The 22,848-nt window shown below is 54.0% G+C and overlaps 1 protein-coding gene across 1 annotated transcript in view; it reads right to left on the reverse strand.

Moving 5' to 3' along the window:
* Positions 1-16,429: 16,429 nt before the first annotated feature.
* The window catches only part of aldh1l2 (aldehyde dehydrogenase 1 family, member L2), a 146,803-nt gene continuing 140,384 nt past the window's right edge, over positions 16,430-22,848 (reverse strand). Inside the window, exon 23 of the mRNA XM_068058744.1 lies at positions 16,430-18,561. Coding sequence (XP_067914845.1) covers positions 18,506-18,561 — 56 coding nt within the window. The 3' untranslated portion in view covers positions 16,430-18,505. The remainder of the gene's footprint in view (positions 18,562-22,848) is intronic.

Genomic DNA, 22,848 nt, shown 5'->3' on the forward strand with positions numbered 1-22,848 from the left:
ACTGGGTGGGGTCTGGGGGAGTAATTGGGGTGGGGTCTGGGGGAGTAATTGGGGAGGAGTCTGGGGGGGGAGGTGGGGTGGGGTCTGGGGGAATAGTTGGGTGGGGTCTAGGGGGGAGCAGGGGTGGGGTCTGGGGGAATAGTTGGGTCGGGTCTGGGGGAATAGTTGGTTAGGGTCTGGGGGAGTAGTGGGGTGGGGTGGGGTGGGGTCTGGGGGAGTAATTGGGTGGGGTCTGGGGGATTAGTTGGGTGGGGTCTGGGGGAGTAGTTGGGAGGAGGGGTGGGGTCTGGGGGAGTAGTTGGATGGGGTCTGGGGGAGTAGTTGGGTGGGGTCTGGGGGAGTAGTTGGGGTGAGGTCTGGGGGGGTGTTGGGGTGGGGTCTGGGGGGGAGGTGGGGTGTGTTCTGGGGGAGTAGTTGGGTGGGGTCTGGGGTAGTAGTTGGGGTGGGGTCTGCGGCGGAGGTGGGGTGGGGTCTGGGGGAATAGTTGGGTGGGATCTGGGGGAGTAGTGGGGTGGGGTCTGGGGGAGTAGTTGCGGTGGGGTCTGGGCGGGAGGAGGGGTGGGGACTGGGGGGGGAGGACGGGTAGTGTCTGGAAGATTAGTTGGGTGGGGTCTGGGGTAGTAGTTGGGAGGAGGGGTGGGGTCTGGGGGAGTAGTTGGATGGGGTCTGGGGGAGTAGTTGGGTGGGGTCTGGGGTAGTAGTTGGGGTGAGGTCTGGGGGGGTGTTGGGGTGGGGTCTGGGGGGGAGGTGGGTTGGGTTCTGGGGGAGTATTTGGGTGGGGTCTGGGGGAGTAATTGGGTGGGGTCTGGGGGAGTAGTTGGGGTCGGTTCTGGGGGATTAGTTGGGGTGGGTTCTGGGGGAATAGTTGGATGGTGTCTGGGAGAGTAGTGGGGTGGGGCCTGGGGGAATAGTTGGGTGGGGTCTGGGGGAATAGTTGGATGGTGTCTGGGGTAGTAGTTGGGGTGGGGTCTGGGGGGGAGCAGGGGTGGGGTCTGGGGGAATAGTTGGGTGGTGTCTGGGAGAGTAGTGGGGTGGGGTCTGGGGGAATAGTTGGGTGGGGTCTGGGGGAATAGTTGGATGGTGTCTGGGGTAGTAGTTGGGGTGGGGTCTGGGGGGGAGCAGGGGTGGGTTCTGGGGGAATAGTTGGGTGGGGTCTGGGGGAGTAGTGGGGTGGGGTCTGGGGGAATAGTTGGGTGAGGTCTGGGGGAGTAATTGGGTGGGGTCTGGGGGAGTAGTTGGGGTGGGGTCTGGGGGGAGCAGGGGTGGGGTCTGGGGGAATAGTTGGGTGGGGTCTGCGGGAGTAGTGGGGTGTGGTCCGGTGGAATAGTTGGGTGGGGTCTGGGGGAGTAACTGGGTGGGGTCTGGGGGAGTAATTGGGGTGGGGTCTGGGGGAGTAATTGGGGAGGAGTCTGGGGGGGGGAGGTGGGGTGGGGTCTGGGGTAGTAGTTGGGTGGGGTCTGGGGTAGTAGTTGGGGTGGGGTCTGGGGTAGTAGTTGGGGTGGGGTCTGGGGTAGTAGTTGGGGTGGGGTCTGGGGTAGTAGTTGGGGTGGGGTCTGGGGGGGGGGAGATGGGGTGGGGTCTGGGGGGGAGGTGGGGTGGGGTCTGGGGGAGTAGTTGGGTGGGGTCTGGGGTAGTAGTTGGGGTGGGGTCTGGGGTAGTAGTAGGGGTGGGGTCTGGGGGAGTAGTGGGGTGGGGTCTGGGGGAATAGTTAGGTGGGGTCTGGGGTAGTAGTTGGGGTGGAGTCTGGGGGGGGAGGTGGGGTGGGGTCTGGGGGAGTAGTTGGGTGGGGTCTGGGGTAGTAGTTGGGGTGGGGTCTGGGGGGGAGCAGGGGTGGGGTCTGGGGGAGTAGTTGGGGTGGGTTCTGGGGGAGTAGTTGGGGTGGGTTCTGGGGGGGTAGGTGGGGTGGGTTCTGGGGGAGAGCAGGGGTGGGGTCTGGGGGAATAGTTGGGTGGGGTCTGGGGGAGTAATTCGTTGGGGTCTGGGGGAGTAATTGGGTGGGGTCTGGGGGAGTAATTGGGTGGGGTCTGGGGGAGTAATTGGGTGGGGTCTGGGGGAGTAATTGGGGTGGGGTCTGGTGGAGTAGTTGGGGTGGGGTCCGGGGGGGGCGTAGTTGGGGTGGGGTCTGGGGGAGTAGTTGGGTGGGGTCTGGGGTAGTAGTTGGGGTGGGGTCTGGGGTAGTAGTTGGGGTGGGGTCTGGGGGGGAGCAGGGGTGGGGTCTGGGGGAATAGTTGGGTGGGGTCTGGGGGAGTAGTGGGGTGGGGTCTGGGGGAATAGTTGGGTGGGGTCTGGGGTAGTAGTTGGGGTGGGGTCTGGGGGGGGAGCTGGGGTGGTGTCTGGGGGAGTAGTGGGGTGGGGTCTGGGGGAATAGTTGGGTGGGGTCTGGGGTAGTAGTTGGGGTGGGGTCTGGGGGGGGAGCTGGGGTGGGGTCTGGGGGAGTAGTTGGGTGGGGTCTGGGGTAGTAGTTTGGGTGGGGTCTGGGGGAGGAGCAGGGGTGGGGTCTGGGGGAATAGTTGGGTGGGGTCTGGGGGAGTAGTGGGGTGGGGTCTGGGGGAATAGTTGCGTGAGGTCTGGGGGAGTAATTGGGTGGGTTCTGGGGAATAGTTGGGGTGGGGTCTGGGGGGAGCAGGGGTGGGGTCTGGGGGAATAGTTGGGTGGGGTCTGCGGGAGTAGTGGGGTGTGGTCTGGGGGAATAGTTGGGTGGGGTCTGGGGGAGTAACTGGGTGGGGTCTGGGGGAGTAATTGGGGTGGGGTCTGGGGGGGAGGTGGGGTGGGGTCTGGGGGAGTAGTTGGGTGGGGTCTGGGGTAGTAGTTGGGGTGGAGTCTGGGGGAGGGGGAGGTGGGGGGGGGGTCTGGGGTAGTAGTTGGGGTGGGGTCTGGGGGGGGGAGGTGGGGTGGGGTCTGGGGGGGGAGGTGGGGTGGGGTCTGGGGGAGTAGTTGGGTGGGGTCTGGGGTAGTAGTTGGGGTGGGGTCTGGGGGGGAGCAGGGGTGGGGTCTGGGGGAATAGTTGGGTGGGGTCTGGGGGATTAGTGGGGTGGGGTGTGGGGGAATAGTTGGGTGGGTTCTGGGGGAGTAATTGGGTGGGGTCTGGGGGAGTAGTTGGGGTGGGTTCTGGGGGAGTAGTTGGGGTGGGTTCTGCGGGAGTAGTTGGGGTGGGGTCTGGGGGAATAGTTGGGGTGGGGTCTGGGGGAGTAATTGGGTGGGGTCTGGGGGAATAGTTGGGTGGGGTCTGGGGGAGTAATTGGGGGGGGTCTGGGGGAGTAGTTGGGGTGGGGTCTGGGGGAGTAGTTGGGGTGGGGTCTGGGGGGAGCAGGGGTGGGGTCTGGGGGAATAGTTGGGTGGGGTCTGGTGCAGTAGTTGGGGTGGGGTCTGGGGGGGGGAGTAGTTGGGGTGGGGTCTGGGGGAGTAGTTGGGGTGGGGTCTGGGGGGGAGCAGGGGTGGGGTCTGGGGGAATAGTTGGGTGGGGTCTGGGGGAGTAATTGGGTGGGGTCTGGGGGAGTAATTGGGTGGGGACTGGGGGAGTAATTGGGTGGGGTCTGGGGGAGTAATTGGGGTGGGGTCTGGGGGGACGTGGGGTGGGGTCTGGGGGAATAGTTGGGTGGGGTCTGGGGGAGTAATTGGGTGGGGTCTGGGGGAGTAATTGGGTGGGGTCTGGTGGAGTAGTTGGGGTGGGGTCTGGGGGGGGGAGTAGTTGGGGTGGGGTCTGGTGGAGTAGTTGGGTGGGGTCTGGGGTAGTAGTTGGGGTGGGGTCTGGGGGGGGAGGTGGGGGGGGGGTCTGGGGGAGTAGTTTGGTGGGGTCTGGGGGGAATAGTTGGGTGGGGTCTGGGGGAGTAGTTGGCAGGAGGGGTGGGGTCTGGGGGAGTAGTTGGATGGGGTATGGGGTAGTAGTTGGGGTGAGGTCTGGGGGGGTGTTGGGGTGGGGTCTGGGGGGGAGGTGGGGTGGGATCTGGGGGAGTAGTTGGGTGGGGTCTGGGTTAGTAGTTGGGTGGGGTCTGGGGTAGTAGTTGGGGTGGGGTCTGGGGGGGAGGTGGGGTGGCGTCTGGGGGAATAGTTGGGTGGGGTCTGGGGGAATAGTTGGGTGGGGTCTGGGGGAATACTTGAGTGGGGTCTGGGTTAGTAGTGGGGTGGGGTCTGGGGTAGTAGTTGCGGTGGGGTCTGGGGTAGTAGTTGCGGTGGGGTCTGGGGGGGAGGAGGGGTGGGGTCTGGGGGGAGAAAGGGTAGTGTCTGGAAGATTAGTTGGGTGGGGTCTGGGGTAGTAGTTGGGGTGGGGTCTGGGGGGGGAGGTGGGGTGGGGTCTGGGGGTGGAAGAGGGGTGGGGTCTGGGGGAGTAGTTGGGTGGTGTCTGGGGTACTAGTTGGGTGGGGTCTGGGGGGAGGTGGGGTGGGGTCTGGGGGAATAGTTGGCTGGGGTCTGGGGGAGTAATTGGGTGGGGTCTGGGGGAGTAATTGGGTGGGGTCTGGGGGGGAGTACTTGGGGTGGGGTCTGGGGGGAGGTGGTGTGGGGTCTGGGGGAGTAGTTGGGTGGGGTCTGGGGTAGTAGTTGGGGTGGGGTCTGGGGGGGGAGGTGGGGGGGGTCTGGGGGAGTAGTTGGATGGGGTCTGGGGTAGTAGTTTGGGTGGGGTCAGGGGGGGAGCAGGGGTGGGGTCTGGGGGAATAGTTGGGTGGGGTCTGGGGGAGTAGTGGGGTGGGGTCTGGGGGAATAGTTGGGTGGGGTCTGGGGGAGTAATTGGGTGGGGTCTGGGGGAGTAATTGGGTGGGGTCTGGGGGAGTAGTTGGATGGGGTCTGGGGGAGTAGTTGGATGGGGTCTGGGGGAGTAGTTGGGGTGGGGTCTGGGGGAATAGTTGGGTGGGGTCCGGGTGAGTAGTGGGGTGGGGTCTGGGGGAATAGTTGCGGTGGAGTCTGGGGGAGTAGTTGGGGTGGGGTCTGGGGGGGAGCAGGGGTGGGGTCTGGGGGAATAGCTGGGTGGGGTCTGGGGGTGTAGTGGGGTGGGGTCTGGGGTAGTAGTTTGGGTGGGGTCTGGGGGGAGCAGGGGTGGGGTCTGGGGGAATAGGGTGGGGTCTGGGGGAGTAGTGGGGTGGTGTCTGGGGGAATAGTTGGGTGGGGTCTGGGGGAGTAGTTGGGTGGGGTCTGGGGGAGTAGTTGGGTGGGGTCTGGGAGAGTAGTTGGCAGGATGGGTGGGGTCTGGGGGAGTAGTTGGATGGGGTCTGGGGGAGTAGTTGGGTGGGGTCTGGGGGGGTGTTGGGGTGGGGTCTGGGGGGCAGGTGGGGTGGGATCTGGGGGAGTAGTTGGGTGGGGTCTGGGGTAGTAGTTGGGGTGGGGTCTGGGGGGGAGGTGGGGTGGCGTCTGGAGGAATAGTTAGGTGGGGTCTGGGGGAATAGTTGGGTGGGGTCTGGGGGAGTAGTGGGGTGGGGTCTGGGGGAGTAGTGGGGTGGGGTCTGGGGGAGTAGTGGGGTGGGGTCTGGGGGAGTAGTTGCGGTGCGGTCTGGGGGAGTAGTTGCGGTGCGGTCTGGGGGAGTAGTTGCGGTGCGGTCTGGGGGGGAGGAGGGGTGGGGTCTGGGGGGAGGAAGGTTAGTGTCTGGAAGATTAGTTAGGTGGGGTCTGGGGTAGTAGTTGGGGTGGGATCTGGGGGGGAGGTGGGGTGGGGTCTGGGGAGGAGGTGGGGTGGGGTCTGGGGGAGGAGGTGGGGTGGGGTCTGGGGGTGGAAGAGGGGTGGGGTCTGGGGGAGTAGTTGGGTGGTGTCTGGGGTACTAGTTGGGGTGGGGTCTGGGGGGTGGTGGGGTGGGGTCGGGGAATAGTTGGGTGTGGTCTGGGGGAATAGTTTTGTGGGGTCTGGGGGAGTATTTGGGGTCGGGTCTGGGGGGGGACATTTGGGGTGGGGTCTGGGGAGGGGGGGAGTAGTTGGGGTGGGGTCTGGGGGAGTAGTTGGGTGGGGTCTGGGGTAGTAGTTGGGGTGGGGTCTGGGGTAGTAGTTGGGGTGGGGTCTGGGGGGGAGGTGGGGGGGGTCTGGGGGAGTAGTTGGGTGGGGTCTGGGGTAGTAGTTTGGGTGGGGTCAGGGGGGGAGCAGGGGTGGGGTCTGGGGGAATAGTTGGGTGGGGTCTGGGGGAGTAGTGGGGTGGGGTCTGGGGGAGTAGTTGGGGTGGGGTCTGGGGGAATAGTTGGGTGGGGTCCGGGGGAGTAGTGGGGTGGGGTCTGGGGGAATAGTTACGTGGGGTCTGGGGGAGTAGTTGGGGTGGGGTCTGGGGGGGAGCAGGGGTGGGGTCTGGGGGAATAGTTGGGTGGGGTCTGGGGGAGTAGTGGGGTGGGGTCTGGGGGAGTAATTGGTGGGGTCTGGGGGAGTAATTGCGTGGGGTCTGGGGGAGTAATTGGGTGGGGTCTGGGGGAGTAATTGGGTGGGGTCTGGGGGAGTAATTGGGTGGGTTCTGGGGGAGTAATTGGGTGGGGTCTGGGGGAGTAGTTGGGGTGGGGTCTGGGGGAATAGTTGGGTGGGGTCCGGGTGAGTAGTGGGGTGGGGTCCGGGGGAATAGTTGCGGTGGGGTCTGGGGGAATAGTTGCGGTGGGGTCTGGGGGAATAGTTGCGGTGGGGTCTGGGGGAGTAGTTGGGGTGGGGTCTGGGGGAGTAGTTGGGGTGGGGTCTGGGGGGGAGCAGGGGTGGGGTCTGGGGGAATAGCTGGGTGGGGTCTGGGGGTGTAGTGGGGTGGGGTCTGGGGTAGTAGTTTGGGTGGGGTCTGGGGGGAGCAGGGGTGGGGTCTGGGGGAATAGGGTGGGGTCTGGGGGAGTAGTGGGGTGGTGTCTGGGGGAATATTTGGGTGGGGTCTGGGGGAGTAGTGGGGTGGGGTCTGGGGGAGTAATTGGTGGGGTCTGGGGGAGTAATTGCGTGGGGTCTGGGGGAGTAATTGCGTGGGGTCTGGGGGAGTAATTGGGTGGGGTCTGGGGGAGTAGTTGGGGTGGGGTCTGGGGGAGTAGTTGGGGTGGGGTCTGGGGGAGTAGTTGAGGTGGGGTCTGGGGGGAGTAGTTGAGGTGGGGTCTGGGGGGAGTAGTTGGGGTGGGGTCTGGGGGAGTAGTTGGGGTGGGGTCTGGGGGAGTAGTTGGGTGGGGTCTGGGGTAGTAGTTGGGGTGGAGTCTGGGGGGGAGGTGGGGTGGGGTCTGGGGGAGTAGTGGGGTGGGGTCTGGGGGAATAGTTGGGGTGGGGTCTGGGGGAGTAGTGGGGTGGGGTCTCGGGGAGTAGTTGGGGTGGGGTCTGTGGGGGAGCAGGGGTGGGGTCTGGGGGAATAGTTGGGTGGGGTCTGGGGGAATAGTGGGGTGGGGTCAGGGGGAATAGTGGGGTGGGGTCAGGGGGAATAGTGGGGTGGGGTCAGGGGGAATAGTGGGGTGGGGTCAGGGGGAATAGTGGGGTGGGGTCAGGGGGAATAGTGGGGTGGGGTCAGGGGGAATAGTTGGGTGGGGTCTGGGGGAGTAATTGGGTGGTGTCTGGGGGAGTAGTTGGGGTGGGGTCTTGGGGGGGTGGTGGGGTCCGGTCTGGGGGGGGGGAGGTGGGGTGGGGTCTGTGGGAGTAGTTGGGTGGGGTCTGGGGTAGTAGTTGGGGTGGTGTCTGGGGGAGTAGTTGGGGTGGGGTCTTGGGGGGGAGGTGGGGTCCGGTCTGGGGGGGGGAGGTGGGGTGGGGTCTGGGGTAGTAGTTGGGGTGGGGTCTGGGGGGGGTGGTGGGGTGGGGTCTGGGGGAGTAGTTGGGGTGGGGTCTGGGGGAGTAGTTGGGGTGGGGTCTGGGGGAGTAGTTAGGGTGGGGTCTGGGGGAGTAGTTGGGGTGGGGTCTGGGGAGAGGGAGGTGGGGTGGGGTCTGGGGAGAGGGAGGTGGGGTGGGGTCTGGGGAGAGGGAGGTGGGGTGGGGTCTGGGGAGAGGGAGGTGGGGTGGGGTCTGGGGGGGAGCAGGGGTGGGGTCTGGGGGAATATTTGCTTGGGGTCTGGGGGAGTAGTGGGGTGGGGTCTGGGGGAATAGTTGGGTGGGGTCTGGGGGAGTAATTGGGGCGGGGTCTGGGGGAGTAGTTGGGTGGGGTCTGGGGGTGGGGAGTATTTGGGGTGGGGCCTGGGGGAGTAGTTGGGTGGGGTCTGGGGTAGTAGTTGGGGCGGGGTCTGGGGTAGTAGTTGGGGTGGGGTCTGGGGCGGGAGGTGGGGTGGGGTCAGGGGTAGTAGTTGGGGTGGGGTCTGGGGGAGAGCAGGGGTGGGGTCTGGGGGGGTAGAGGGGTGGGGTCTGGGGGAGTAGTGGGGTGTGGTCTGGGGGAGTAGTTGGGGTGGGGTCTGGGGGAGTAGTTGGGGTGGGGTCTGGGGGAGTAGTTGGGGTGGGGTCTGGGGGAGTAGTTGGGGTGGGGTCTGGGGGAGTAGTTGGGGTGGGGTCTGGGGGGAGTGGAGGTGGGGTGGGGTCTGGGGGGAGTGGAGGTGGGGTGGGGTCTGGGGGGAGTGGAGGTGGGGTGGGGTCTGGGGGAGTAGTGGGGTGGTGTCTGGGTGAATAGTTGGGTGGGGTCTGGGGTAGTAGTTGGGGTGGGGTCTGGGGGGAGCAGGTGTGGGGTCTGGGGGAATAGTTGGGTGGGGTCTGGGGGAGTAGTGGGGTGGGGTCTGGGGGAGTAGTGGGGTGGGGTCTGGGGGAGTAGTGGGGTGGGGTCTGGGGGAATAGTTGGGTGGGGTCTGGGGGAGTAACTGGGTGGGGTCTGGGGGAGTAGTTGGGTGGGGTCTGGGGTAGTAGTAGGGGTGGGGTCTGGGGGGGAGCAGGGGTGGGGTCTGGGGGAATAGTTGTGTGGGGTCTGGGGGAGTAATTGGGGTGGGGTCTGGGGGGGGAGGTGGGGTGGGGTCTTGGGGGGGAGGTCGGGTGGGGTCTGGGGTAGTAGTTGGGGTGGAGTCTGAGGGGGGAGGTGGTGTGGGGTCTGGGGGAGTAGTTGGGTGGGGTCTGGGGTGGTAGTTTGGGCGGGGTCTGGGGGGGGAGGTGGGGTGTGGTCTGGGGTAGTGGTTGGGGTGGGGTCTGGGGGGGGAGGTGGGTTGGGGTCTGGGGGGAGCAGGGGTGGGGAGTAGTTGGGTGGGGTCTGGGTTAGTAGTTTGGGTGGGGTGTGGGGGAGTAGTGGGGTGGGGTCTGGGGGAGTAGTTGGGTGGGGTCTGGGGGGGAGCAGGGGTGGGGTCTGGGGGAATAGTTGGGTGGGGTCTGAGGGAGTAGTGGGGTGATGTCTGGGGGAATAGTTGGGTGGGGTCTGGGGGAGTAACTGGGTGGGGTCTGGGGGAGTAATTGGGGTGGGGTCTGGGGGGGGGTGGGGTGCGGTCTGGGGGGGGAGGTGGGGTGGGGTCTGGTGGAGTAGTTGGGTGGGGTCTGGGGGAGTAGTTGGGGTGGAGTCTGGGAGGGGGAGGTGGGGTGGGGTCTGGGGTAGTAGTTGGGGTGGGGTCTGGGGGGGGACGTGGGGTGGGGTCTGGGGTAGTAGTTGGGGTGGGGTCTGGGGGGGAGCAGGAATGGGGTCTGGGGGAATGGTTGGGTGAGGTCTGGGGGAGTAGTGGGGTGGGGTCTGGGGGAATAGTTGGGTGGGTTCTGGGGGAGTAGTTGGGGTGGGGTCTGGGGGGGGAGGTGGGGTGGGGTCTGGGGGAGAGCAGGGGTGGGGTCTGGGGGAGAGCAGGGGTGGGGTCTGGGGGAGAGCAGGGGTGGGGTCTAGGGGAGTAGTTGGGGTGGGGTCTGGGGGGGAAGTGGGGTGGTGTCTGGGGGAATAGTTGGGTGGGGTCTGGGGGAGTAATTGGGTGAGGTCTGGGGGAGTAATTGGGTGGGGTCTGGGGGAGTAGTTGGGGTGGGGTCTGGGGGGGAGTAGTTGGGGTGGGGTCTGGGGGGGAGTAGTTGGGGTGGGGTCTGGGGGAGTAGTTGGGGTGGGGTCTGGGGGGGGAGGTGGGGTGGGGTCTGGGGCAGTAGTTGGGTGGGGTCTGGGGTAGTAGTTGGGGTGGCGTCTGGGGGGGGGAGGTGGGGGGGGATCTGGGAGAATCGTTGGGTGGGGTCTGGGGGAGTAATTGGGTGGGGTCTGGGGGAGTAATTGGGTGGGGTCCGGGGGAGTAGTTGGGGTGGGGTCCGGGGGAGTAGTTGGGGTGGGTTCTGGGGGGGGGAGGTGGGGTGGGGTCTGGGGGAGTAGTTGGGTGGCGTCTGGGCTGGTAGTTGGGGTGGGGTCTGGGGGGGGAACAGTGGTGGTGTCTGGGGGGGGAGGACGGGTCGTGTCTGGAGGATTAGTTGGATGGGGTCTGGGGGAGTAGTTGGGGTGGGGTCTCCCCTCCTCTAACATCAGCGGCAGCACAACTTTTGTTTTCTGTCAGTCCTCTTATGCTTGCCCCCGTGCTGGCAATTGCAATGTCATGAACTGTACTCCCAGTGCATGCTGGGAATAGCAGAGTGAAATTTGTAATCACAATTGGAGTTTTCAAATGATTTTATATTTGAACGATGATGACTTGGCATATCTCTTGAAATGGAGATTACTGATCCCCAGTTGAGAACCCCTGTTCAGTGTGATGGCTGTTATTGTTTTTTTGCAATTATAATTTTTGTTTGGACTGTCGGGATGTGGATATTGCTGTGGCATTATTGTCCATCGCTCAGTGTCGTGACAAGATGCTGGTGAGCCTTCTCCTCGAACAGCTGCTTTTTGTGTGGAGGTGCCGCTCCCACAGTGCTGTTAGACGGGATAGAGTGAGCAGACTGAAACTGAATACTCCCACTTGTCCACTCACCAACCCTGGGCAGTGTGAACTTAGAAATCTGTGGCTGCTCAACCAAGCTAAAGTAAGAATTTCACTATGAGGAATGATTGGATAGGCTGGAGTTGTTTTCTTTGGAACAGTGGAGGCTAAGGGGAAATTTAATTGAGGTGTATAACAATATGAGGCACCTAGATAGTGAATAGGAAGGACTTATTTCCATTAGCAGAGAGGTCAATAACCAGGGGCCATGGATTTAAAGTTATTTGTAGAGGGATTGGGGGGAGTTGAGGAGTAATTTTTTCACCCAGAGGACAATGGACATCTGGAATACTGCCTTGAAAGGCTGATAGAGACAGAAACACATTGCATTTACAAACATATGAAATAGGACCAGCAGTAGGCCACTTGGCCCTCGAGCCTGCACCGCCATTCAACAAGATCATGGCTGATCTGATTGTAACTTCAACTCCACATTCCCGCCTATCCTCGATAACTTTTCACCCCCTTGCTTAGCAAGAATCTATCTACCTCTGTCTTAAAATATTTAAAGACTGCTTCCACCGCCTTTTGAGAAAGAGAATTCCAAAGACTCACGACCCTGAGAACAAATTTCTCCACCTCTGTCTTAAATGGGCGACCCTTTATTCTTAAACAGTGACTCCTAGTTCTAGATTTTCCCACAAGTGGAAACATTCTTTCCACATCCACCCTGTCAAGATCACTCAGGATCTTATGTTTCAATCAAGTTGCCTCTTATTCTTCTAAACTCCAGCAGATACAAGCTTAGCCTGACCAACCTTTTCTAAGACAACCCATCCATTCCAGGTATTAGTCAAGTAAACCTTCTCTGAACTGCTACCAAGACATTTACATCCTTCCTTAAATAAGGAGACCAATACTGTATACAGTACTCCAGATGTGGTCTCGCCAGTGCCCTGTATAACCGAAGCGTGTAAAATTAAAGCCGATGGGATTGGGGGTAGTGTATTGCGATGGATAGAAAATTGGTTGGCAGACAGGAAACAAAGAGTAGGGATAAATGGATCTTTTTCCAAATGGCAGGCAGTGACTAGTGGGGTACTGCAGGGATCGGTGCTAGGACCCCAGCTATTCACAATATATATTGATTATTTAGAAGAGGGAACTAAACGTAATAACTCCATATTTGCAGATGACACAAAACTGGGTGAGAGGGTGAGTTGTGAGGAGGATACAGAGAGGCTTCAGGGTGATTTGGACAAGTTGACTGAGCGGGCAAATGCATGGCAGATGTAGTATAATGTGGATAAATGTGAGGTTATCCACTTTGGTAGCAAAAACAGGAAGGCAGATTATCTGAACGGCTATAAACTGAGAGAGGGGAAGATGTAGCGAGACCTGGGTGTTCTCGTACACCAGTCGCTGAAGGTAAGCATGCAGGTTCAACAGGCGGTAAAAAAGGCAAATGGTATGTTGGCCTTCATAGTGAGAGGATTCGAGTACAGGAGCAGGGATGTCTTGCTGCAATTATACAGGGCCTTGGTGAGGCCACACCTGGAATATTGTGCGCAGTTTTGGTCTCCTTATCTGAGGAAGTATGTTCTTGCTATAGAGGGAATGCAGCGAAAGTTTACTAAGCTGATTCCTGGGATGGCGGGACTAATGTATGAGGAGAGATTGAGTCAGTTAGGATTATATTCGCTGGAGTTCAGAAGAGTGAGGGGGGATCTCGTAGAATCCTATAAAATTCTAACAGGACTTGACAGGATAGATGCAGGAAGGATGTTCCCGATGGTGGGGGGAGTCCAGAACCAGGGGTCATAGTCTAAGGATATGGGATAAACCTTTCAGGACTGAGATGAGGAGAAATGTCTTCACCCAGAGAGTGGTGAGCCTGTGGAATTCGCCACCACAGAAAGCATTTGAGGCCAAAACATTGTATGTTTTCAAGAAGGAGTTAGATATAGCTCTTGGGTCTAAAGGGACCAAAGGATATGGGGGGAAAGCGGGAACAGGTTACTGAGTTGGATGATTAGCCATGAATCATCATGATCATCATGAATGGAGAAGCAGGCTCAAAGGGCCGAATGGCCTACTCCTCCTATTTTCTATGTTTCTATGGCCTCTTTCTGTGGGTAATTAAAATCCCTACTATTACTGCCCTATTGTTCTTGCACTTCTCAGAGATTTGCCTACATATCTGCTCTTCTACCTCCCTCTGACTGTTTGGGGGTCTATAGTACATGTCCTGCAGTGATTGTCCCTTTTTTGTTCCTTAGCTCAATCCATGTGGCCTCATTTGATGAACCTTCCAACATATCATCCCTCCTCACAGCTGTAATAGTTTCTTTGACCAAAATTGCCGCTCCTCCTCCTTTCTTATCCCCCTCCCTATCGCGTCTGAAAACCCTCCTTAAGCCATGTTTCTGCAATAGCTATGATATCATACTGCCACGTGTCTATCTGTGCCTTCAGCTCATCTGCTTTATTTTCTATACTCCTTGCATTGAAATAGATACTCTTGAGCACTGCCAAACGCTTTTTATTTTCTAACTCTCATTTCCTCTGTCTTCCAGACACATCCGTTAATTTTCCACCTTCCATTTTAGTTTCTGATTTTGTCCCAACTGAGTCTACCCTCAGGTCCCCATTCCCCTGCCAAACTAGTTTAAACCCTCCCCAACAGCACCAGCAAAATGTCCTGCAAGGAACTGAGTCCCGGCTCTGTTCAGGTGCAACCTATCCAGCCTGTACAGGTCCCATCTCCCCCAGAGCCAGTCCCAATGTCCCAGAAATATGAAGCCCTCCCTCCTGCACATCTTTCCAGCCATGCATTCATCTGTCTTATCCTTCTATTTCTATACTCACTAGCGCGTGGCACTGGGAGTAATCCGGAGATTACTACTTTTGAGGTCCTGCTCGCTAATTTCTTACCTAGCTCCTTAAATTCTGACTGCAAGACCACATCCTTCTTTCTCCCTAAGTCGTTGGTTCTGATGTGGACCATGATTGCTGGCTGTTCACCTTCCCCCTTCAGGATGCTCTGCAGCTGCTCAATGACATCCTTGACCCTGGCACCAGGGAGGCAACACACCATCCTGGATTCACGTTTGTGGCCACAGAAACGCCTGTCTGTTCCCCTGACTATTGATTCACCTATCACTATGGCTCTTCTAGTCTTCCCTGTACCCCCCTGTGCAGCTGAGCCACCCATGGTGCCATGGACTTGGCTCTGGCTGCACTCCCCAAGTGAAGCATCACTTTCTTCAATATTCAAAACTGAATACCTGTTAGAGAATGAGATGCACTCAAGGGTCTCCTGCACCACCTGCCTGATTCTTTTTGACTGTCTGGTGGTCATCCATTCTCTCTCTCCCTGCATACTCTTGAGCTGTGGGGTGACCACATCTATAAACATGCTATCCACGTAGCTCTAATCCTCATGAATGCACCGCAATGTCACCAGCTGCCACTCAAGTTCCAAAACCCGGAGCTCAAGCTGCTTCAATTGACGACACTTCCTGCACAAATGGTTCTCCAGGATACGGGAAGCATCCTGGAGCTCCCACATAGCACAGAAGGTGCACGCTCGAGGTTGAAGCACCCCTGAAGACCTGAGTGTTCTTCCCGCAGATCTTTATTTATTAGTTGACCCTTTGCTACTGCTAAAAAAAAAACCTTACCAATACTATAACACCTTAGAATTATTAATAAAACCTTACTAGTGCAGGTAAATCCTACTAAAAATCAATACAGTTCACTAGTTAAAATAAACCTTACTCAAACAAAATACCAGCTATTCACTTGTTCCTTCTTAAGCTATTTACATATGCACCCTAACAGTAGTGTACTAACCTAGCTATTTAGAGTTATTCCCTAACCGCAGTTACTCACCAACCAATCACCTTGCAGCTTTCATGTGACGTCACTGTTCGCTTTGTTTTCAATCTCCTGTGCACCTGGACTCCTCCCCACTGCTCTCCCGGAAGGTAAGTGCTGTAGGCCGTGATCCTCGGGCTGTATTTATCCACTCCTTGCTCTGTGTTCTTCCCGCAGGTCTGCTCCTCTCCCATAAGGTAAAGAAATCTAAGTACAGTACATCCACCGGTTCCCCTTTATCCACAGCACATGACTTCTTCAAAGAACCTCAATAAATTTGTTAAACATGATTTCCCTTTCACAAAATCATGTTGACTCTGCCTGATTACCGAATTTTTCTAAGTGCCCTGCTATAACTTCTCTAATAACAGCTTCTGACATTTTCCCCAAGACAGATGTTAAGCTGACTGGCCTATGGTTTCATACTTTCTGTCTCCCTCCCTTTTTGAATAAAGGAGTTACATTCACTATTTTCAAATCTGATGGAACTTTCCCTGAATCTAGCAAATTTTGGAAAATTAAAAACATTTAAAAAACACATGGATATGCACTTGAAGTGCCATAACCTACAGGGCTACGGACCAAGAGCTGGAGGGTAGGATTAGGCTGGATATCTATGTTTCTAAGCCATGGTTCAGTTCGTTATGTGATCAGGAGCCACTATCACTGTAAAGTTAGTAAAGACAAAGCCCAAAATGCATTGGCAGATTTATTTATTGAGTCATGGTAAGCTGACAGGACAGTGAAGGGGAGTTTGACACAACTCCATATTTCTGTATAGTCCCCACTTTCCATGACCAACAGTGCAGTTACCAGTGCACATCTGAACCTTTGTATTTCACTCCGTTCTCTACCTCACCTGACATGCTTCCTTAATGGAATTACAGAAATTTCATGGAAAGCAGGCTGTTCATCCCTATTAGTCCGTGTTGGTATTTATCCACAGAAGTAGTATCCTAATCCCCTCAGCCTAAAATTATACCCTAGTACATGAAATGACAGAGGAGCTGAGCACATCTCTATCAGCCCTTCCAGTCTGTCTACTACCCATCCTACCACAACAGTACAGAGAGGCACTGTGCAGCTATCTCTACACAGGCAGCAGGCAAAGCCCACCCGCCGTGAACTGGACTTTCCAAATGACAGCCCACCTCCTACAGGCAGTGAAAATGTTGTATTAAACTATAAAGCCACAACTCAACTGTTTATTTCCCACCAATCACTTAGCCTCCCAAAGTCAATGCTTCACACTTCATTTTAAACTGAAAAGATTACAAACTCATGCAAAGACTTAAGTATAATGCAACTTTAAAATGAATGGGAGGGAATTCGCAGTCTGGCCATGTGTGAGTGGCATTCCCAGACACACCACCTATAAATTACTGGGTTTACTCCAAGTACATTCCAGCCAAGCATGTGGTAGAACAGCCAATGAGGACTGCTGCAAACCGTAATAGCCAGCATTAAAAGCAGTGGAAATTTAACAAGAAATGGGCTTGACATTGGCACAGCAAAGCTTTATTTATTTTATTTAGAGATACAGCACTGAAACAGGCCCTTAGGCCCACCGAGTCTGCGCTGACCAAGAACCACCCATTTATACTAACCCTACTGTAATCCCATATTCCCTACTACCTACCTACACTAGGGGCAATTTACAGTGGCCAATTTACCTATCACCTGCAAGTCTTTGGCGGTGGGAGGAAACCGGAGCACCCGGCGAAAACCCACGCGGTCCCAGGGAGAACTTGCAAACTCCGCACAGGCAGTACCCAGAATCGAACCCGGGTCGCTGGAGCTGTGAGGCTGCGGTGCTAACCACTGTGCCGCCCCTTTACTTTTATTAAATAAAATCACATGATGCACACTCAGACAAGAACTATTAATTTTTAATGATGAATAAATTCTTACAAGTGAGTTGTGAAAACATACATCAATGCAACTTTTTATTTTAAGAGTGGGAACAGACTGGGATATAGAGCAGGTCTTCTCTTCCCAAAGAGTAGTGAGTCTCTGGAATACACTGGCAGCTGGTACGGTGGGTGCTGACTCTCTGCCTTCAGGAGGGAGTGGGACCGGTTCCTCACTGGGCCGGAGATTCCATCATTATGGAAGCTGTGCCTTTATAGAAAACACATAGTCCCTGTGATCTCCCGGACTAGTCTCCATTATCCCAGGGGGTTAAAAAGGAATTTTTCAGGGTTTTTCCCCCCCTTATTGTCCTTTTATTCCCTCTTTTTTGCTTCTCCCAGGAAATCACATAACTGCAGGGAGGAAGTATCCAGTCACGTTGCTCCTGCCATCACTGTGTGGGGCAGGCTTGATGGAGCAGTTGCTCTTTACCTGTCCATCAGTTTCACGTGTGGACATTACCAATAGATTTTACCTTCTTAAAGCTTCCAATCCAAAAACAATTCACTGTCGCACATTAATCCAAGAATCCAGTGCCCCACTGCAATTACAAACACACTGTATTTAGGTTAGCTTTCTCAATTACTAAAATTCTGCAACTTTTCTATGGGAAAAAGGCAAAAGTGTGTTTTGTGATCCCTTTTCAATGGCTAATCAGACTGACTATAAAATAATCGCCACCAAAGCGAGTATATTGCTGGTTTAGGAATTCATGCAAAAGAAATTTAGTTCATGCACAAATGAACCAAGTGTTCTTGAACAGAACATTTGAACAATATATGTAACATAAGCGAGGAACATATGAGAATACTATATTAGCCAGTATTTATATGACATTACAGAGCACAAATCTTCATACGTACATCTTGCAGACAGAGAGGACATACATCATTCCCAAAGAACAGGTGTTCAAATTTACAAAATGTTGAAATTATTCTGACTTGAAGCTCATCTGCATAGTTCAAATGTTATGATGCTGACTTCTATACACACACTAAAAAGATCTGAACTAAGGGCACTTCATGGTGATAATGTACAAATAAACCTACAATAACACTAGGCAACACCAACATTTGGACAAAATAAAGCGTAACCAAACCAGCACAACAGTTTGAGGAATTTCAAGCGCAAAAGACATCCAGCACAAATTAACTTTCCTTGATCTTTTGCGCTGATTGTAAATCATTGTGCTGGAAACTGGCCACACCCCTAGAATGCATTAATCACCATGCTGATTTTCCACGATTGCACCCATTTGTGGACCATTGAACAAGCTCAATATTAAGCTGTCTCTTTATTTTAAAGGTGTAAGCACCTTTTAAAATTCAGGATGAAACTGACTACACCAATGTAACTAGCAAGGTGGTGGAGTGGACACTGATTAAAAATCTTTTTGTGATAAACTTATTTTCAGCTCTGTTAAACAGCACCAGATTACCACTCTTAAATATATTAAGGGATTTTTTTAATGCAAAATTAATGAAAAAGTTTTAAAATGCTTCCTGATTGCACTGGTTCACAGAAGATTTTACATTCGGCATGCAAATGAGTTTGAGCAAAAATTTGGGCATAAATACTTCTCAGTGTTAGTGCAATTTTCAAAATAATTTGAGCCCAAATTGCCAATTGCATGCAAAGTGGAAACTCTTGGCCAAGATTTTTTAAATTAACATGATATTTGAGGTAAATTTATAAGAAATCGAGGCACATGGAGATGTCAATTCATCAGCAATGTAAATACGCTAATCATTTTAGCTCGTTTGGGATGCCATCATTAAGAGGCAGGTAAATTAGTTATAACCGAGAAACGTTAACTCTGCTTCTCTTTTCACAGATGCTGCCAGACCTGCTGAGTGGTTCCAACATTTCTTGTTTTTATTTCAGATTTCCAGCATCCGCAGTATTTTGCTTTTAGTTCAATCCTAATGTTGAGTTGTATCCTAGTGTTTAGCCTATACAGTTCAGCTGTATGCTTGCTGAATACTGGATTAATGCATGATTAACGAGAAAAAAGGGAAGACATTCTTGTAGTGAGGATCTAATACTCCACAGTCACAGCTTTAGTTCGCAGATATTCGTGAAGAGCTTCCTCGCCTAAAAACAGAAGAACAGGAAACATACAAAAATTATTCAGCAAGGAGAATGTAGGTAAATGAGTGGAATGCTGACTGAAATTACAACTACAATCACTGGACTAGGTCATTGTACAATTATGGGCAATCTGTAGTTTAAAAAGTGCACTATATCAATCAATATATTGAACATCTTATGACTACTAGTGCCCTATCCCTTTTACAATGCTGATGCCACATTCTTGATGCACTTTTGTCTCATATAAATTCCTATGTCTATACTTATCATGGAAAATGCTTTATGTAAGCATGTCACACTGTAATTATACTCTCCTGCCATTAGTTGCATTGCAGTTTTGCATCCCACTATTCTTCAGCCGGTATTGCAGAGAAACGCCTGCCTCCGATCAATTTTACTTTGCCTCATTCTAAACAAATGGCGACAGAATTACTTTAAAGTCTGGACTAAATTATGTCTCTGCACCCTTGGTCCAATTATTCCCCTCTCTTATCCCCCTATACATGAAGGCTACTCTGGTTTTTTACTATGTGGAACATAGGAACTGAACTCTTCAAGCCTATTCTATCACTCTATTAGATCATGGCTGATCTGTACAATTCCATTTACCCACCTTTACTCCGTATCCTTTTACCTAACAAAGATCTATCAATCACAGTTTTGAAATTTTCGGCTGACCTCCAGCCCTCTTGAAATAAAGGCCAACATTTTATCAGTATTTTAAATTATTTTTGTAGCTGTCCACTAGCTTTGTGATTCTGTACATTGATCCCTAAATCCCTCTGCCCATCCACAGTTCTAGCTTCTCACCATTTAAAAAATACACTGATCTATCTTCATTATGTCCAAAGTAGACGACCTCTCACTTCTCCACATTGAAATCCACCCTGCACAGTTTTACCCATTCACGTAATTATCAATGTCCCTTTGCAACTTTCTGTTCCCATCTACACGATTAACTGTTCCCTATTGCTTCATCTAAGTCACTAATAAGTATGGTGAAAAGCTGACACCCCAGTACAGATCCCTGGGGACACCACTAGTTACATCCTGTTTTCATTTTTGTTTACAATCCCTTGTATGGAATCTTGTTGACTGTCTTCTGGAAGTCCAGTTGGGCACTTCCTGATCTATTATGTTAGTTACCTCCTCAATAAAATTCAGTAGGTTAGTTAGACATGCTGGCTCTCTGATCAGTTCATATTAGTCTAAATGCTCAGTCACACAGTCCCTAATAACAGATTCCAGTAACTTTCCCACAACTGACATTAGACTCAGAAGTTATTGGGCTGCATTTTATTGGGGCGCCACCGTCCATGGCGGTGCCCTTTGAACTCAGCTTGGTGCCCGCATTTAGCGGCCGCCACACAGCCCCCGCGATATTACGCGCTGGGGCTCATTAGCATCACTGCGCCAAGCCTTCCCCCCCAAAATTACGCGGGGACAGGCAGGACATTTGACGCAGTGAGGAACCCTTTGACAGCTGAGCAGCAGGTGCTGGGGCCCTACTTTAAGTGCAGCTGTCAAAGAATACTTACCTGACTGTTGAAGAGTGGGGCTGCTGTCAATCTGGCAGCAAAGCAGAAAGTGCTGCAGAAACCCAGCAGGGTCAGGCAGCATCTGTGGAGAGAGAAGCAGAGTTAACTTGTCCAAGTTCACAGACCTGAAAGTTAACTCTGCTTCTCTCTCCACAGATGCTGCCTGACCTGCTGAGTGACCCCAGCACTTTCCGCTTTGCTGCCACATACTTACCCTGCTGCGTCCCAGTGTCCTGTGAAGTTGCGATCCTCTTCTCCCACTCAAATGTAACATTCCTTCTTGTAGGCATGCTGCACCTGGGTGAATAATCTTAAATTTGCACTTTCCAGGACGTGAGGCTTAAATACAAAGAACAGTACAGCACAGGAACAGGCCATTCGGCCCTCCAAGCCTGCACCAATCTTGATGCCTGTCTAAACAAAAACCTTCTGCACTTCCGGGGTCCGTATCCCTCTATTCCCATCCTATTCATATATTTGTCAAGATGCCTCTTAAATGTCGCTATCGTACCTGCTTCCACCACCTCCCCCGGCAGCAAGTTCCAGGCACTCACCACCCTATGTGTAAAAAACTTGCCTCGCACATCCTCTCTAAACATTGCCCCTCGCACCTTAAACCTATGTCCCCTCGTAACTGACTCTTCCACCCTGGGAAAAAGCTTCTGACTATCCACTCTGTCCATGCCACTCATAACTTTGTAAACCTCTATCATGTCACCCCTCCACCTCCGTCGTTCCAGTGAAAACAATCTGAGTTTATCCAACCTCTTCTGTACCTTCTCCAAAGCCTCCACACCCTCTGGTAGTGTGGCAACCAGAATTGCACGCAATATTCCAAGTGTGGCCTAACTAAGGTTCTGTACAGCTGCAGCATGACTTGCCAATTTTTATACTCTATGCCCCGACCGATGAAGGCAAGCATGCCGTATGCCTTCTTGACTTACCTTATCCACCTGCATTGCCACTTTCAGTGATCTGTGGACCTGTTCGCCCAGATCTCTCTGCCTGTCAATACTCCTAAGGGTTCTGCCATTTACTGTATACTTCCCATCTGTATTAGATCTCCCAAAATGCATTACCTCACATTTGTCCGGATTAAACTCCATCTGCCATTTCTCCGCCCAAGTCTCCAACTGATCTATATCCTGCTGTATCCTCTGACAATCCTCATCACTATCCTCAACTCCACCGACTTTTGTGTCGTCTACAAACTTACTAATCAGACCAGCTACATTCTCCTCCAAATCATTTGTGTATACTACAAACAGCAAAGGTCCCAGCACTGATCCCTGCAGAACACCACTAGTCACAGCCCTCCATTCAGAAAAGCACCCTTCCACTGCTACCCTCTATCTTCTATGACCGAGCCAGTTCTGTATCCATCTTGCCAGCTCACCTCTGATCCCGTGTGACTTCACCTTTTGTACCAGTTTGCCATGAGGGACCTTGTCAAAGGGTTTACTGAAGTCCATACAGATAACATCCACTGCCCTTCCTTCATCAATCATCTTTGTCACTTCCTCAAAAAACTCAATCAAATTAGTGAGACACGACCCCCTCCCTTCACAAAACCATGCTGCCTCTCGCTAATAAGTTTGTTTGTTTTCAAATAAAATAAATACACCATGAAATGTATTACAGAGATTTACAGAGAACACACAAACAAATGGGAATGCACGGGTGTCACAGCAATGTAAATACGTCTTTCACTAAATGTTCCTCACCAACATGTGTGTCCTTTTCTCTGTGTGAATGATGTGTGCCAGCATGTAGCGCCAATGTCACATCCCTTTGCACCGTTGGCCCTTCAGAAGAGCCAACGTATGCAACATCATTGCCCTGCCACCCTTACACATGAGCGTCTCCATGGATGCAGTGACATGGACATTGGCTCAGTCAGCTGCTGCCTCTAATGGTTTACACAGGGATGCTGCAGATGTGGACTGGTGCACAGCAGGTGAGCGGGAGCAGACAGCTTTTGTCGGATAAGTCACTGACGTATATCCCTACCTCACTGCTAGCCCTGCGTGCAGAGCCTGGGTGCCATCTGCCCTCCCATTCGTCTTTCATATTGTAGATCCTCAGCATCCTCATAGTCCGAGGAGGAATCCTGTTGACGTCTCTCATCAAGCCAGGCCTATTGGGTGCGTAGTTGTGCAGAACAGCAAGAAAGGAGCTGGCCTTTTCGGCCCGTAGTACAGGGCATCACCCTATCCATACAGGCATTGGAGGTGCTCTTCCAGCATGCTGATCTTCTGCTCAATGGTGGCTCTTGTAGCTCAGTGGCTGGTGTTGTATCTCTCCTCTGCAGCAGTGGTGGGGTCTCTCACTGGTGTTGGGAGCCATGTCTGCAAATGACAGCCCTTATCTCCAAGAATCCACCCCTCCATCTGAGCCAGTTCAGTGAACAGCGGTGGCAGCCGGGACTGGCGCAAAACCCAGGTGTCATGGCAGCTGCCTGAGAAGTGGTCACACATTCGCTGCAACCATCTGCGGTGTTCACACACCAGCTTCACCTAGATTGAGAGGGCTCCTTTAACAGTGATGTCTGCAGCTGTTAGCCTGGCAGTAGGTCTGATGGCCACATGAGTGCAGTCTATGAACATTACAACCTATGGTTCTCCGGCAATGGTGCCAGGACCAATGGCCCTCTGGTCCTGGCTGTGCGAGTCCGTCCTGAAGCAGACATCTTCCCTGGCCCTCTGGTGCAGGGCACTGGTGACCTCCCTTGACATCCAATGGCATGTCATGT

Source organism: Heterodontus francisci, chromosome 27 (genome assembly GCF_036365525.1).
Source record: "Heterodontus francisci isolate sHetFra1 chromosome 27, sHetFra1.hap1, whole genome shotgun sequence".
NCBI lineage: Eukaryota > Metazoa > Chordata > Chondrichthyes > Heterodontiformes > Heterodontidae > Heterodontus > Heterodontus francisci.